The 16,451-nt window shown below is 38.6% G+C and overlaps 1 protein-coding gene across 7 annotated transcripts in view; it reads right to left on the minus strand.

Annotated features, from left to right (window-relative positions):
- The window catches only part of LOC150091454 (protein still life, isoform SIF type 1-like), a 1,372,582-nt gene that overhangs the window by 960,716 nt on the left and 395,415 nt on the right, over positions 1–16,451 (minus strand). For all 7 annotated transcript variants that reach the window (XM_090375616.1, XM_090375656.1, XM_090375640.1 and 4 more), the window contains exon 5: positions 15,101–15,166. In XM_090375616.1, coding sequence (XP_090231742.1) covers positions 15,101–15,166 — 66 coding nt within the window. The remainder of the gene's footprint in view (positions 1–15,100; positions 15,167–16,451) is intronic.

A 16,451-nucleotide genomic window follows, 5' to 3' on the forward strand; every position in this document is an offset into this window, starting at 1 on the left:
GCTTCTGTTCACAATTGAAATGATACTTCTAGGGTGCCTGTAGTTACTTAATAAACAGGAGATATTGTTTATTTAAAAGTATTTTAACACCAGGGCAACTCGTTGTTTTTGCTGTGAGCATCAACAATAACAGAATAGACTGCCTGTAGTTATTTAAGCTTAATCTTGCTTTTTACCATATTTGATACAGTTTGATATAGTTAAGGAAGGACGTTACGCGGTTGTTTTCCATGAAGATTAATTACTATATTTAATAAACCACTCATATACCACGTGTAATTAATAATATAGTTTATTAAGCTAATCCGCCCAAACCACTATACAAATTAAGGTGACGTTTCAGGTACCTTACCGATACCCATCATCAGACCATGCTGTTGACAGACTCCTACTTGCCGATGCTCATGCACTTAAGGTTTCTGGCAGCATCAGCAAGTAGGAGTCTGTCACAGCAGCATGGTCTGATAATGGGTATTGGATGCCTGAAACATCACCTTAAACTGTATGGTGGTTTGGGCGATTAGTTTAATAAACTATATTATTAATTTCACATCGTATATGAGTGGTTTATTAAATATAGTAATTAATCTTCATGATACAGTTTGGTTTTTCATTCCATATTCCTAACAGATGCGAGAAAGAGAGAGAGACAACCAGAGTCTAACTTCTCCTACAACTTTAATTTATGCACACAACGCTAACATGCTTTCGCTTTTTAACAGTTTTATAGGCTCATAGTGAAGTTATATATAAAGAAGGAGGGCACAGATTATCACAGACTGAACGCTTGCTCGTGACTCATAACTTCCTGGTTTCCTCTATTTCCTGAGTACCTCAGAATATTCTCTGCTGCCAGTAACTTTTTCCTTCCGTTAAATTGAGGTCCGTAAAATAGAAGTTTTACTATACTTTCGAAAATGGCTGAACTCTACAGCGGCATACAGATTTACCTCACAGGCTTTAATCATACATTGTATACGAGCATGTAGGAAAATAAAGATGCCAGACGGAAGTTATATTACTCATTGAAGTGAGTCCCTCCCCGGTATACTCAAATTAATCATATTATATAGTCCATGTCGCATGATGCGAGATATTTATCGAGTGCAGTTAAAGTCCCTCATTACACGTACAGGTTGTAACGATACATTCCCTATAGCAAGTATTATTAATGTGCGGTCAGTTTAATAAAGCTAAATTCAAAGAACGTCTACAATTCTAAAGAGTGAAATAAGTGTAATTGTGAAAGTTTTGCTATAAGAAATGAAATACTTTTAAAGTGCAGCAGTAATGTAATTTTTATCGAATATGTTTTGCGTATAAGCGTTTCTTGTTCAATTTTTGTCGTTGTTAAATGTGCTATTATGTTTTCATTCTTCATAGTTATGGCAGCAAGTTTAACTGAAGCCAACGTTTGAAGTATGGGAAGGCATTAAGAGGCATAGCTTTACTTGCCTTCCGCTTCCAATTTTGCAGCAGCTAGCAAATAGTTGTATCGTACATGCTATTTGCGAAGTAAATTGTTCATATGAAAAGAGGAACTGCGTGTGCTATTTGCGAAAATCGAAAGAGACAGTTGGCTTTGGCTAATAAACCATCAACATTGGATAGTAAAGAGTGGAAAAACGTATTGTGGACTGATGAATCCAAAATTTGAAATTTTTGGATCCAAGCATAGAGTTTATGTGAGACGATCAACTGAATCAAAAAATGTGGCACACTGTGTAGTGCCGACAGACAAGCATAGTGGTGGTTCAATCATGATCTGGGACTGTTTCTGTTTTTCTGGAGTGGATGACATCGTCAAAATTGAACGAATTTTAAGAAATGAAGGCTATAAAAGCATTCGCAAACATAATGCAATATCCTCCGGACTTCGACTTTGTGGAAGAAATTTTACATTACAAGACAATGACCGAAGCGCAGCTTTAGGCTGTGCAAGCGCTTTCTAGCAACTAAATAACAGGAAGGGGTATTGCAAATTAAGGTGTAGCCACCCCAATCGCCTGACTTAAACCCGATATAGCTTTTACGGGATCATTCAGACGATCAAGTCAGTGAAGTCTACCCATCTTCACAAAATTTATGGAGAATCTTACAGATCACTCGGAATAATTTTAGTCAAGACTATTATAAAATTAATCACTAAAATGTCAGGTCTGTGTAAAGGCTGTGATAAAATCTCGTGTAGGATATTTTGATGAAAAATCAGTATAGTTGTTAATGTTAATCATTTCAATATGTTTTGCTGTAATTTTTCAATGCTTAATAAAAAATCTTAAAATACTTCGTAGTGTGTTGCTTTTTTATGGTAAACCTTACACTGTCATAGCTATTTCAAAAATAATTAACGAAAACTGTTGTCATACGGTGTAATTCCAAACCTTTATGCGGAATTGTACTTCTCGCAATGTACACACAATCTATATATATATATATATATATATTTTTTTTTTTTTTGCATGAAATACTAGAATTTCTTTTTTGCATATAAGTCATGTAATACTACCCCCTTACAAAGGTATCGGAAACTATAGAGGTATGGGAAGATGAGGAGGGTGTCCAAATATTCTTCCCACTCCAATTGCAGGCAACAAGGGTTAAACTAAGACAATATAACAACTTTGAAGCTTTGTGTGTAACACTGGTGAACCGACAAGTGAAGATACAACTCTGTTTGGTTTACCTCCCTCCTGACTATTCTGATGTTACATGGATTGAACTCCAGACCTGGTTAGTCACAAGCCTAGACCCTGCTCAACAAACTGTTGTAGGTGGAGACTTCAATATGCCAGTCCCAAGACATGTAAAAGCTCTGCAAGACTTAACATTGACCTTGAATTCTTTAGACCTCAGGAGACATATCACACCGCCAACGAGTGCAGGTCAAGCTTTAGACCTAGTAATCCACAACTTTTTCCAACTGTAATAAGGATCTGGGAATTACCTGGGACAACAAGTTATCCTTCACTGAGCATTTCACTACCACCAGGATGAAAACACTAGCCGCCACCTGGCGCTCAAGATAAGAATTAGCTGGGGTTCAAAATGCTCAACTGGTGAAGGAATACATTGTTAGGTGAGTTGCCCCAGTCGCCTTATACGCTTCGGTCATCTGGTTCTCAGCTCTTGAAACGTACGTTTAAACCTTCCTAAACATAGAATATTGGATATTCAAGTGGCAAAACAAGATTTTCCAATTCCCCTTCACTGTCTCCAGAAGCATTTTATATGCAAATATGGAGTGGACACCGTGGATGTTTATTGTCATTTGGACAAATATTCATATACTGGCCAAGCTATTAACAGGAAGATACGATGCGACAGTACTTACAGGCATCATCTCGCACCCATCGGGCAGCCTGCAAATTAAGCCACTTCGCTCTAATCTAAACTCCTTGAAAAGGTTAAACAGAATGTTCCCACTAAATACCATAGAAACCTTAAACCGGTTTCGGGTCAACTGTGAAAAACTGTGCTCCAATAAGGCCTACAGAAAAACTGTCTACCAACAAACAACCGAGTTGCAACACTACTAGCTGGAACTCATCGTCTTTTAGTTACTCTGAGTTATTCTGTCATTAGGACATTCGAGTACGAAGTTAATAAATTTTAGTGTTGCGAATGCTCCTCTACGAAGACATCCAGAAATGAAGAACAAAATTTTTATATTAATATACATATTTCCTTTATTGGTAAACTGTAAATATTTTTGTAAATTTATCCTCTGCATTGTAAATATATCCCTGTGGCTTGCACGCCGTACAAGGGGCGATTGTATCTTTCAATCAACTGAAAAATAAATAAATAAATAACCTACCCAGCCCTTTCTCATTCTCTTCAGATCACTCACCGTGATCTGATTTTTACTTCAAAATTTCTAAAACCTAAAATAGTTATCAACCATCTCTCCACCACTGATTGGGATATATTATCTTCACTGTCGAAGAGGCAACCCAGACCTTACTTGAGACATATCACCATGATTGGAGCATCTAAACAAGTCAGAATTACTGAGAGAACCCAGCGGCGGTTCCATCCGGATATGAAAATTCCCTTTAGACGTAAGCAGAGGGCATACAGAAAATAGGTAAAATCGAGAAGTGCAGCCACGAAACCTTTAAACGAGAGACAGCTCGGTTCCTTCGCTTCAAGAGAGGAGCATATCAACAGTATATATTATCCCAAATTACCAAGTCCCGGAGAATTTTCTCGAATTCCACAAACATTTTAACATGGATGGAAAGCTATTTGAGGAATGGACTCGCATATCTTTCGATCATCAAGATGTGACCACTGAAATTTCAAACCCTACTTAGTGTAAACCAGAAAACCCTTTCTGCTATAGATGATGTAATTTTCTCTAAGCAGCAGCTTTGACGTGATAAATGGCCTGCCCAACAAAGCTACTAAGGGCCCTGACGGCACACCACTGTTTATAGTTAAGGTGTGCTCTGTGTACGTTGTGAATCTCCTCCTAAACAAGTGTGAAGCTCCAGTATTATACCCAAGTATTTGAGTTGAGGCTATCATATAGTAGAGTGTACAGTGTTTTGTGTCAAACGGCACCAGGGGTTTCCCCCATCTCTGCGTAGTATAGTATACTTTGTGGGTGTGAAACAGAACACTGTCAATGCCAGAGGTTTAAAGGTGTATGGATTTTGTATATGTGTAGTGTCGTGTACCGTTGCGTCTGGGAGGGAACCCGTTCACCATCGCAAAATCCGTTCTCCTAGTCAACCTTCTCCTGGAAGCTCACTATCCTCAAAAAGAATCTGTCAACACTCGCCAAGCTGCTAACTCGCCAGATCGATGTCCCAACGATAGAAGATATTTTCGCACTCACAAGAGCAAGAAATAGAAACCATTCCCACTTAGGATGAAGCTATCTAATTTGGACTCCTTAAAAGCAATGTTTCCATGACCCAGTACAGTTTGAAGTCAATAAAACATACAGAAGCGAAATTATGGACTAAATCTGGACTAAATCACCAGGAATACAGTTAAAATTGAGCTGATTTTTTTTTTTATATCAGAAAATTATATGATGTAAATAATTAAATGCGATAATAAAATGAAAAATAAGTAAATTTGTTTTGTCAGTTGCTAAAGAAAAGATATATAAGTCAACCTATATATTTATCTCTTTAAGTATTAAGATCAATTTTATTTTAAAGTGAATGGTAACTTGCAATTAAGTAAATGTGATTATCTATTTAATACCATTATTGCAAATATCTTGAATACTTGTATAAAATTGTATGACGTATATTTAAAAATATCTGTACACCCTCCTAGTCCACTAGCTGTACAGGGAGTGAACCTAAGGTAAATAAGCTGATAATAATAAAATGATAATAATACACGGAAGTTAGTTTTGTGTAGGGAAACACAAGATATGTATTATATGATTTATATGCACAGTCCCTAAACAAACAAAAATCCCCTGACATTTACTGCCGTGAAGGGAATTTGTCGCTCACCAATGTGACATTTATTTAGTTATTTATTTATAAAATTTATTTAGTTCTAGTATAGGATAAATAAAGATTTATTTAGAAATAGCTGCAATTGCAAATGTGCTGTACCCAAACAAACGTATGAAGAGAGCGTGTTTGCAAATGCAGCGATTTCCACCTATGTTCAATGAGCAAGAATAAGTAGAACGATTTTCATTTATTAAAATTTTGAACTAAAAATATATTGCAAATAAATGATTAATGAACAGTTTTCTTACACAAACAGAGTACTGTACTTCAGAGTATGATTGCATCCAACACGCGTAGGTGATATGCCACTGCGTGAGACTTCGCTTAATTACAAGTGATTATTCGCACGAGATCTGGCGAATTATAAATTATATTGTTTGTCTTTTAATTAATTTCTGAAATGCTCTCCAAGATTCCGAACTCGCAAGTAGAAATTATAATGTCACATATAGCGCCAGCCCCAGAATAATGAGATAAGCTCCACGGTTGCTATAGCAACTACATGAATCCACGTTGAGAGAACGCTGGACACTTTTACCTTCGTAAGAAGTACAAAATACATATTAATTTTGTCCTACACCGGCCAAATGTGTTTAAAAAAGCTTTAATATTACAACATTTACACGAAAATTGTATAAATAAAATAATATGAAGATATTCTACAATTAAAAATTAAAAAATAGATTGTCAAATAAATTATATGAAATAAAAACTATAAAATTCTGTACAATTAAAAGCTTCACATGTGTGTAAGAACTAGAAACAGAATAAAATGTACAGTAGCTTTTGGCATTCAGACATTGCTTTCTCAACCGATTAGCTTTTATTTGATAGTCTGCTTAAATGCACCTACATACGCGTTGATCATGCAATCTCGTGTATCTGCAGGACTGACATTGATGCCTCTCCCCCATTTCCCCGTCTCTTTCCCTGGGTTGTTGGCCGATTCAAATATCGGTGATTATGTCTGCCTCTCTGTTCATCAAATGTTTCTCACACTGCATATTCATGGCTTCTAACTAGAGTTGAAATTGCTAGTCATTTTCAGATTCGCTGATAGTTGCCAGACATGCTCGGCTACTGCCGACCGAAATCCGTATAGCGTATGTCATCTACATGGTTTCCCAATCGGTCTTCAAGAGTATAGCGTATGTCAACTACATGGTTTCCCAATAGTATCCGGATGTATCTCGCATTATAATCGAAACAATCACTTTTATACAATCAGTGGCCAAAAATTTTAAACATTTTGCAGTTGCGTCGTTTGGTTGTAGTAGAGTTTTAGGCACATCAGCAATTTAAGCCATATTGTACCATATATAATATATCTGTAAATTTTTTGTGTTCTGTGGTCAATTTTCTGTTTGCTGGACGAAAAAGTCGAGTTTCCGTGAGAAAACCGCACTACCCTCACATGAGACCGACTAGCTCAGCCAGTTGAGAAAAATACCCGAAAAAAATTTTTTCGCATCACTGATGGGATTCGAATTCAGTTCTTTTCCACCAGGTGTGGGGAGGGAGGTGAGTATACTAATTGTGCTATCCACGAGGGCCCAGTTGGCGTCAACCGTTAATTGAACGTATAATATGCAAATGTGAGGTTGTCACATAGTATGATCAGAATTTCCTTAGTAACAGATATCTGCCAAGACATTCACAACAAATTTTGTTCCTGGAAATGATCATGAATTAATTGCAAATAAGGAAACATTTGAAATCTTCCAAAAATTTGCCAAAGAAATCCATCTTTAACAGATGCCTAACTGGCTTTCCTACTATCAGGATATCTGCCATATAACTCAATGCATTCTCTTTTGAGGCAGTTACATGTCTCGAAAAGAACTTATTTTGATTACTTTCATGTTTTCACCCTCCTTAGTATAGAACCTATCATCGTTAATCATATATTAGCATAGGCACATTATGCAAGAACGAATGCTTATATAACATCAGCAAAAAAAAATAAATAAATAAACCAACCCTTCTCACTTCACCCATCCACTCGATCCAAATGTTGGTCTAGTTCTACCTTGAATCTATTTAAGCTATCAACTTCTACAACGACAGATAGAAGTTTGTTCCAGCAATCAACCACCAGCTGGCTAAAGGCAAACTTCAGCACATCAATCCTACAACTGTCTTTCCTTAATTTGAATTTGTGCCCTCTCGCGATTATTCTGAGCAAGAGGAAGAATCCCATCAGCATTGAGCATGCTCAAACCATTCAAGACTTTATACACCTCAATCAGATCATCTCGCAGGTGTCTAGTTTACTAATTTGCAAAACTTAAGCCTTTTTTCGTAGGAGCAACCCTTTGTTTCATTCACTAATCTTGTTGCCCTTCTCTGGACTCATTCCAGAAGCTCTACATCCTTCTTAAAATGAGGCCTCCAAACCTATATATTGTACTCAAGTTTGTGGCCTTACCATAGCCTTGTACAAGGGGATAATCACCTCCTTATCCCTGCTAGAAAATTCCTATATATCATTGATAAGACACCATGAGCTACTTTTGCAGACCGTCTGCACTGCTCAGAAAACTTCATATCTGCCTTCACAATTACAACCCCAGGTCCTTTTCATTCTCTACCACTGTCAGTGTAGTGCTACACAGTTGATACGTCACTCTGGGGTTACTTCTTCCAATATGCAGTCCTTTACATTTGTTAATGTTAAACTTCAGTTGCCACCTCTCAGTCCATCTACTCAACTTTTCGAGATCCTGTTGCTGCAGCAGCGTACTGTAATTAACAACCCTGCTGACCTTCGTTTTATCGTCTGCAAACTTGGATATTAAGCCTGATATACCATAATCAATATCATTATTGAATACAGAAAACAACAATGAACCCAACACTGAACCCTGGGGAACTCCACTAATAACATTAGTCCACAAAGAGCAGTGTCCATTGATTACCACTCTCTGTCTTCTCCCACTCAACCATCCCTTTATCCATAGCAGCAATTTGCCTCCAATGCCAACTGCTGCAATTTGTGCAGCAGTCTTCCATGTGCAACAGTATCAAAAGCCTTTCTAAGATCCAAATATATGATATCAAAATTATTCTTTGCATCCAGTTCCATTGTGACCACATCATAGCATCCAATCAAATTTGTCAGCCAAGACTTCCCCTTTTACAAACCCATGCTGTGTCGGAGCTATAACTGAAGTCTTGTCTAGTTGATCCTGCAGTGCTTATTTAACCATTAATTTCCCTGGAACAGAAGTTAAACTAACTGGTTTGTAATTACTTGTGTAGCATTTTGATCCTCCTTTGTGAATAGGGATCACATTTGCACATCTCCAGTCCATGAGTACCTCCCCTGAGTCCAAGGAAGCTCTTATAATTATGGATAAGGGTTTGCTTACTTCCTTTGCTGCATCCTTTAATATAAATGGATAGATCCCATCCACCCCATGTGCCTTTCTTATGTTTATATTCAATAATTTCTCCTCCACTTTGTTCAGTTTTTACAAAATAATCCAGCTCACTGCCAGATTTTTATTCACCCCTGGCATTCCCCTTCCTGAATAACTCCTCATTTGTGAATGTAGATTCAAAATACTCATTTAGTTTGTTAGCTACCTGAGCAGGATCATAAACAGTTGAACCATCGATATCAGGTGGACCGATCTTATTCATCCCATTCCTTCTAGAGTTTACATAAGTAAAGAACTCTTCGCTGTTTTTTTTTTCATTCATTTCCCAAAGATTTCTTGTAATCTGCCTTTGCCTGCCTATCCTGCTTTGTGACTTGGTTACAAACCAGCTTATATCTATCATAACCTTCCGTGTCAGCTGTTAATTTATACACTCAGTGATCACTGAATTATGACCCTTACCTAATACTTCGTAGGTCCTCCTTTTGCCCTCAGTACAAGAGCGATCCGACGTGGCGTTCATTCAACACGATGTCGGAAGCGTTCGGAATGTATGGCCAACCAAGCTGTGTGTAATGCAGTCAACCATGCAGATATGGAGGTGATTGGTCTATCCAGATGCCCGATATGCCTTTCCATAGTGTCCCACAAGTGCTCTATGGAATTGATATCGGCGGAGTTCGGTGGCCAATCGATATGCTGGAAGTCAGAACTGTGTTCCTCAAACGATTCCTGCACAACAAGTGCCCGATGGCTCCGCGCATTGTCATCTTGGAAGACACCATCGCCATTCGGGAAAACGTGTAACATAGCGGGGTGTACACAGTTGACGATAGCGGAGACCAGTGATACGTTGTTCCACATGCACGAGGGATCCAAGTTCCTGCCAGTGAAACATGTCCCCACACCATACAACCGCCTCCACTGGCCTGCACTTTTGATACCATACATGATTCATCAAGAGCCTCATGTTGTTGACGCCAAATCTGTACACGACCATCCACGGTGTGGAGTAAATAACGTGACTCATCCGACCACACGTTAGAAGACTGGACCTTCTTCCAGTCTTCTAACGTCCAACTTGCATAATCTTTGCACCAGTCAAGTCTTTTATGTCGATGAACCTTGGTTAGGAGAGGTTGACGTAGGGTATAGCCCATACGTGTGAGCGTGCGACGCATGGTCATGCCAGATATTGTTCCGGGTTGGCCCATGTTGTTTTGGGCAGTCAACTCTTCAACAGTGCTGCGCATGTTCGCCTGTACGAGTCGTCGGACCCGACGCTCACCTCTAACATCAACCTTCCGCTGACTTTTGCAATTTTGCCATCGGGTCGTTGTTTGAACATTTTGCCGCCAGCCCTGGTACACTTTAACAACGGCGGCTCTCGAACACACCACCAGTTCAGCCATTTGGGAAATCGAGGCACCAGCTCGTTGAGATTCCACAGTCTGTCTTTTATCAAAGTCTGATAAATCCTTCTTTTACTCATCATGCTAGGAATTTTACTACCTACTGAACCACTGACACCTTATCTTAGATACGTAGGTCGACTAACTGCGCACTCTCGTACCTCACGTGGTCAATGGGTCGCATTCAGTTTTCATAGGGGTGGTCATAATTCAGTGTTCAATCAGTGTATGTATCCAATGAATTTTTCTTCTCTGCCATAAGTCTCATTAATTCATACGACATCCATTTAGGCCTAAACCTTGAGCAATATTTCTTGGTATGAAAAGCCTAGTAGCTTCCAAGATTAATTCTTTGAATTCTTTCCATTTTGAATTTGCTATTGGTAACAACATCAGTTGGACCCACCAAATAGAATTTAAATAATGTCTCAGACCACCACTGTAACCTTTACCAAAGCAAAAACCGTTCGCATTACCCCTAATGGTAGTTACCGCTTTGAATAAATCCCAGTAATCCTCTGAGTATATGTTTCCCTTCTTCATATGATTTTGATATCAACCTAACTGAGTGTTCTGTTTTGCCATGTGTCTATCAAATTGGTACTGGCCTTTCACAACGGCTACAAAAATTGGCCTCCTGATTTACTCCAACGAAGAAACTTCTGATTGCAACCCCCTGACTAGGTTACATGACCATTGCTGAACAAATCTACCTGGTTTTGTTTTTTCTGGTAACATCGGTTTGGGCTCCCAGTGGTACAGATTCGCTAGCATCCACTTGAATTGTTTTTCTAATTCGCCGTGTGCTAACTTTTGACCATAAAAAAAAGGATTTTTTTTTTCATTTATGAAAACCACAAACACGTGAGGTTTTAGAACCTATAGTACTTAGTACCGTACATGGAGGTTGAGAAAACGAGAGAAGAAATTTGTTGACAATAGACTTGAACTTCTGTAGACCATAATTTTCAGGAAATACGTATGAAGGAAGGTTGTTCTAGAAAACGACACTCGAATGAATAAACGAGGAAGGTGAAAAATTGGTCCTGTGAGTTTGGAGTTGGACAGTAAAAAGGATGTTGGCTGGCGGCGGCACGTGTGTGGCGGCACTGTTTTGAAGTCAGAAGAACAGTGCCCATAGAAGTATCTGTAGAAAAGGCATGCAGCAGAAACAGTACGTCTATGAGACAGTGAGTGGAGAGACTCTGTTAGAGATGAGTCATTAATTAACCTAACTGCCCTCTCTTCTGAATGGAATCTAGAAGCCTCGGAGACGTTTCGGGGCACTGCCCCAGATGTGGGACCAATATTCCATGATAGGGCGGATTTTCGATTTGTACAGAGCAAACAGCTGTTTGAAAGAAAAGTAACGACGAGAGCGAAAGAGAAAACAAATTTTTTGAATGCAGGGTAAGCAATATTTATAATGTGCTCTTGTGTCAAGAGAGATTAGAAGTCAGGTTAATCCCTGAAAGAGATTAATCATTTTGCCTAGAAATCGGAGTGTCACCAAAGATAAGCATAGGAGCAGCAGAAGAATCCTTTTTGCAAGATAAAAGACACGACTAAGTTTTAGAAGTACTGAAATCAAATAAGTTGTCTTTGACCCACTGGAGATCGGCATGTAAAGAATTGGTAGCGAATATCCGAGAAGTTGAAGCTGGTTGAGCAGGGCGAGATTTCTCAAACTGGAAAGTGGAACACAATGTGCTATAATCAGCAAAATTATGGATAGGATTTTCGGTCAGTAGAAGAAGGTCATTGATATACAAGAGGAAAAGAGCGTGGGAAAGAACTGAACCTTGGGATGCACCAGCATTAGTGGAGAAGTTAGAAGACAGGGAGCCATTTACCATCACCCTCAGTGAGCGATCGGAGAAAAAACTGGATCACCAATTACAAAAAACAGTTGGCAAACCATAAGATGGAAGCTTATTTAGAAGGCCTTTATGCCAAACACGATCGAAAGCCTTTGAGATGTCAAGAGCAACTGCTTGTGTTTCACCAACCTTTTCGATTGAATTTGTACGTAAATGGGTAACATTTGCCTGCATATCACCGGTGGATCGACACTGGCAGAAACCATATTGGCGACCGTTGATCAGACGGAAGGTTTCTAGTTAGTTTAAGAGTTGGCGGTTAATTGATTTCTCCATTACTTTAGAAAGTGTAGAAGTAATTGCAACGGGACGATAATCGGATGGGGCAGATTTGTCACCCTTTTTAGGAACTCTCTGGATATGAGCAAATTTCCAAGCAGAAGGAAAAACGCCTTTGGAATAAGAAAATGAAAAAACGCAGCAAAGAACATACAGGAGTAAGTTCAGAAGCACAGGTTTTGGAAACAAGTGGAGACATACCATCAGAACCTGGAGCTTTCTTAGCTTCAAGATTCGACAAAATCCTTCTGACATCCTTTTAACGGAAGATTACAGGAGGCATTGAATGGAACGGCTGGGAATGGTTGGAGGTGTTTTACCAAGTTGGAAGAAAAATGGGATGCTACCAGGTCAGCTTTATCCTTGGCTGAACTGACAAAGGAACCATCTGGTTTTGGCAGAGGTGGGAGCAGAGATGGGCAAAAGTTGCGGCCAATAGCTTTGGCAAGAGACCAGAATGCTCGGCTACCATTAGGGCAAGATGCAAATTTTCTACTATTAGCCTGTTCAAAATCTAGTTTGGACTGATTGATAACTGCTTTACAATTGTTGTGAGCTTTGGTGTAGGCAGAAAATAAAACTCAAGAATTGGAAACAAGTCAATTACGATATGCAACATTCTTCCCTTGAACAGCCTTAGCACATTTATTGGAAAACCAAGGTTTAGATAAAGGACGAGATTGTTATGTGGAATAAAGGATTCCATTCCTACAAGAATAATTTCACTGACACGATCTGAGCAAACATTGACATCAGAAGTTTTGAAACAGTAATCCGACCAAGAAAAAGAAGAAAAGAAATCTCGCAGGTCATCCCATTTTGCATTTTTATAACGCCAAACAACGCTAGGTTGCGAATAGCCATGAGATAAAGGCTCCATTGGAGAAGAGACAATCACCAAGTTGTGCTGTGAGGTGCTTAAAGGACCACTCATTTCGACCGTGTACTTAGAAGGGGTGTTGTGAGAAAAAGATCAAGCGTGTTAGCTGTATGTTTAGTATTGTCTGGTATTCTGGTAGGCTAATGAACAATCTGTGCGAGGTTATTAATAATTGCTAAAGCCTCAGCATCTCGACCAGCTGGGTCTGAGTGATTAGAAAACGGAATCCAGCTAGAGTTGTGAACATTAAAATCACCAAGGAAAATTACTTCACTGTTAGGAAAGTTGGACTGGGGAAAGTAAAGTTGCAAAGAGAGGAAGCCAAACAGTTTCAAGTGATTAGTGGAGTTGAGAGAAAGGTAGACAAATGAATTTGACAGAATGAGGTAGAGAGATTTTAAGTCAGAGAAGATCGAAAAGAGGAGATTCCAAATTACCAAGTTTCTGACAAAGAATATCAGAAAGGACATACGCACAAGCACCACCTTTGAATAATTTGGGCAACTGAGATGAGTAGTGGTTGAATCAACTGATAACTGAGATTCTTTCAGAACAGTATATGGGGTTTGGCAGAGTGTAAGAGGAAATGGATATCATTGAGATTAGAACTGAGACCACGTATATTTGTGAAATGAACTAGGAAGTGTTTGGGAGGTTTAGATCTTTTGGAGATAAGTTTGCTCTATTAGTCTGACAATTCATGGTGTATTCAATTGTAAAAAACAGTGGGGGGGGACATATATGAAGTAATGAAATTTTAGGATATGGCGTACACATGGTAAGAATATACCCAGATCCTTGACAACGTGGCCAGACAATGCCCCCCCCCCGCATGTACACTACTCGAACTTCCTCCAGCTACTATTGGCAGAGTAGACGCAACTAGATTATACACTAGCTGATCCGGAAGCCTCCTAGAGAGTTACCAATAGGTTAGGTCCGGTGTACAAACTAGCGGCCGGCATGCGATCACCGTTTTAGAGATGTACCCTCGAAATGTAAGGAAGTTTGGATCTTGCCAGGGTGTTTATCATGACCTCTAAAGACATCAATCATACTGCACGATGGAAGAGATGAGGGAGGGTTGAGTGGAACTTAGCTCTGGAGACTAAACATGGGCTGCAATATTTCAAGCCTCCAAATATGCAAAGTGGTGATATTGCACCTGTTAATGAGAGTCATCTGCCACCTAGAGTAATTGTAGCCCTTGGCAGGGTATAACTCGGAGAGAGAGAGAGAGTGTGTGAACTCCGAGAGCACAGCACTTTCGGATGAATAAGCGATATTCACTGTAGTTTTTCTCCAAAAAAAAAAAAAAAAAATGGCGACAGGGTGGTATTTCCTGGAGGATATTAAGTCCCATTTCATGCTTTTACACAATCCAAGTAAATTTTCTGTTGAAACTCGCTAGATGACAGGAGCCTACTTTTTCCATAAGACAAAATCGAGGGTTTAGTGTCAAACAACGTTAACTACAAAATTGCATTTTCGTTTTGCGATAATTTTAGTTTTATTTTGTATAAATAACAATGCATATCATGTCATAGAACTGTATCTCTCTAGTACTTTACACGTTAGCTTAGGCAGTATAAGTACATCTTCGGTAAACCAAAAAAATATCAAATGACTTTGTTTTGGTTATTTACAAAAATATCAAGTACAAAATGATTTTGTAGTTAACGTTGTTTAACACTAAACCCTCGAAATATGATGCACACTTCATAATAAACAGAAACTCGGGTTAAGCACAGTTCTAATGAAGAAAGAACTTACTCACCTTTGGTGGTTCCAGCTTTAACGAATAAGAAGATGACGCCTTCCGTGAAAATTTGAAAGATGGGGACTGAAAGAGAATGGAGTCTGTTATGCAATGGTATTTTATAGAAGGCTATAGTTATTTGCAAAGCATACATCACATAATAAGCACAAAAAAAGACAACTACTGTTTCCAATTCGATACGAATATTCAACTGTTTCGATACGAATATTCAACTGTTTCGATACGAATATTCAACCGTTTCCAATTCGATATGAATGTTCTACTGTTTCCAATTTAATTTTTGGAACTGTACAGTTTCCGAACTGCACTTCGCAACAAGATACATAAACTCTGTAAACTCCGACACTTTACAATCTCGAATACTTTAGAATCCGGCACATTTTCACAATAAATAAATAATCCGGAAATATTAAGAAGGCAATCCGGTATTCGTATCACTGATCACATTTACCTTTAACCATCCGTGCCAAAAAAAAAGTATGACATTTCTCTCCTTATAAGGTGCTTTCACGGTTACTTTGTCCTTTGATCCGTTTTGGACAGCAGGATTTTAACTGCACAGAAAATGCAGTAATATTAATTCTTATAGCAAAACTAACTTTCCTCTGCAACGAGTTAACCTGGTACTGCATTACTTTCAAACAGGGAGCCTTACAAAAAGGTTATTTCTAAATTTGTTTAAAATAGAAGACTTCTATGACAGCTTGTTTCAAACTGATCCTTCATCAACAGCAGGTCTCTAGTGACAAAAGGCGGATAAAATAGTTGTAAAAAATTGTTCGATGTAAGCTGCCATCTAGTATACGAAATCAGAGTTTTCAAATTGTGATACAGCTAAATCTCTGTTTTCTCTGAGTGTTGTTACCAGAGACCACCTGCTATCTGATGCAGGATCAGTAATTCTTGAAACAGGCTGCCATGGTAGTGTCTCATCTTTTAAACAAAACAAACGCCTCATTGGCTGTTCTCTTATAATCTTAATATGTTATTTTTATAGAGTTTAAATCCTGCTGGCTCCTAAAAAAGATGAAAAGGACAAGATAGTCCTGTAAACATCTTACTTTTTTTTCTGAGGCCATGTATTTAAGCTATATTATAGCTTTCAATTTCTTTCCTCTAGTAGTATCTCTTATTCAGTAAACTTCGTAAGTTAGCATGAACTGTTCGTGCAAATTACAGCTCTATAGCTAGCTGGTCGTACAGCGCTTGCGTGAGTTGATTAATAGTTTTACGTCACTTTAGAGCAACTGAGAGCGAACAGAACTTAATGAAGCATAAAAATAGATGCTTCATTAAATCGATGGTTAATCGATTCCATAAATAAAGACTTACTGATATGCACAAACAA

This window comes from Mastigoproctus giganteus, chromosome 1, assembly GCF_048544385.1.
Source record: "Mastigoproctus giganteus isolate SK-2022 chromosome 1, ASM4854438v1, whole genome shotgun sequence".
NCBI classification, from domain to species: domain Eukaryota; kingdom Metazoa; phylum Arthropoda; class Arachnida; order Uropygi; family Thelyphonidae; genus Mastigoproctus; species Mastigoproctus giganteus.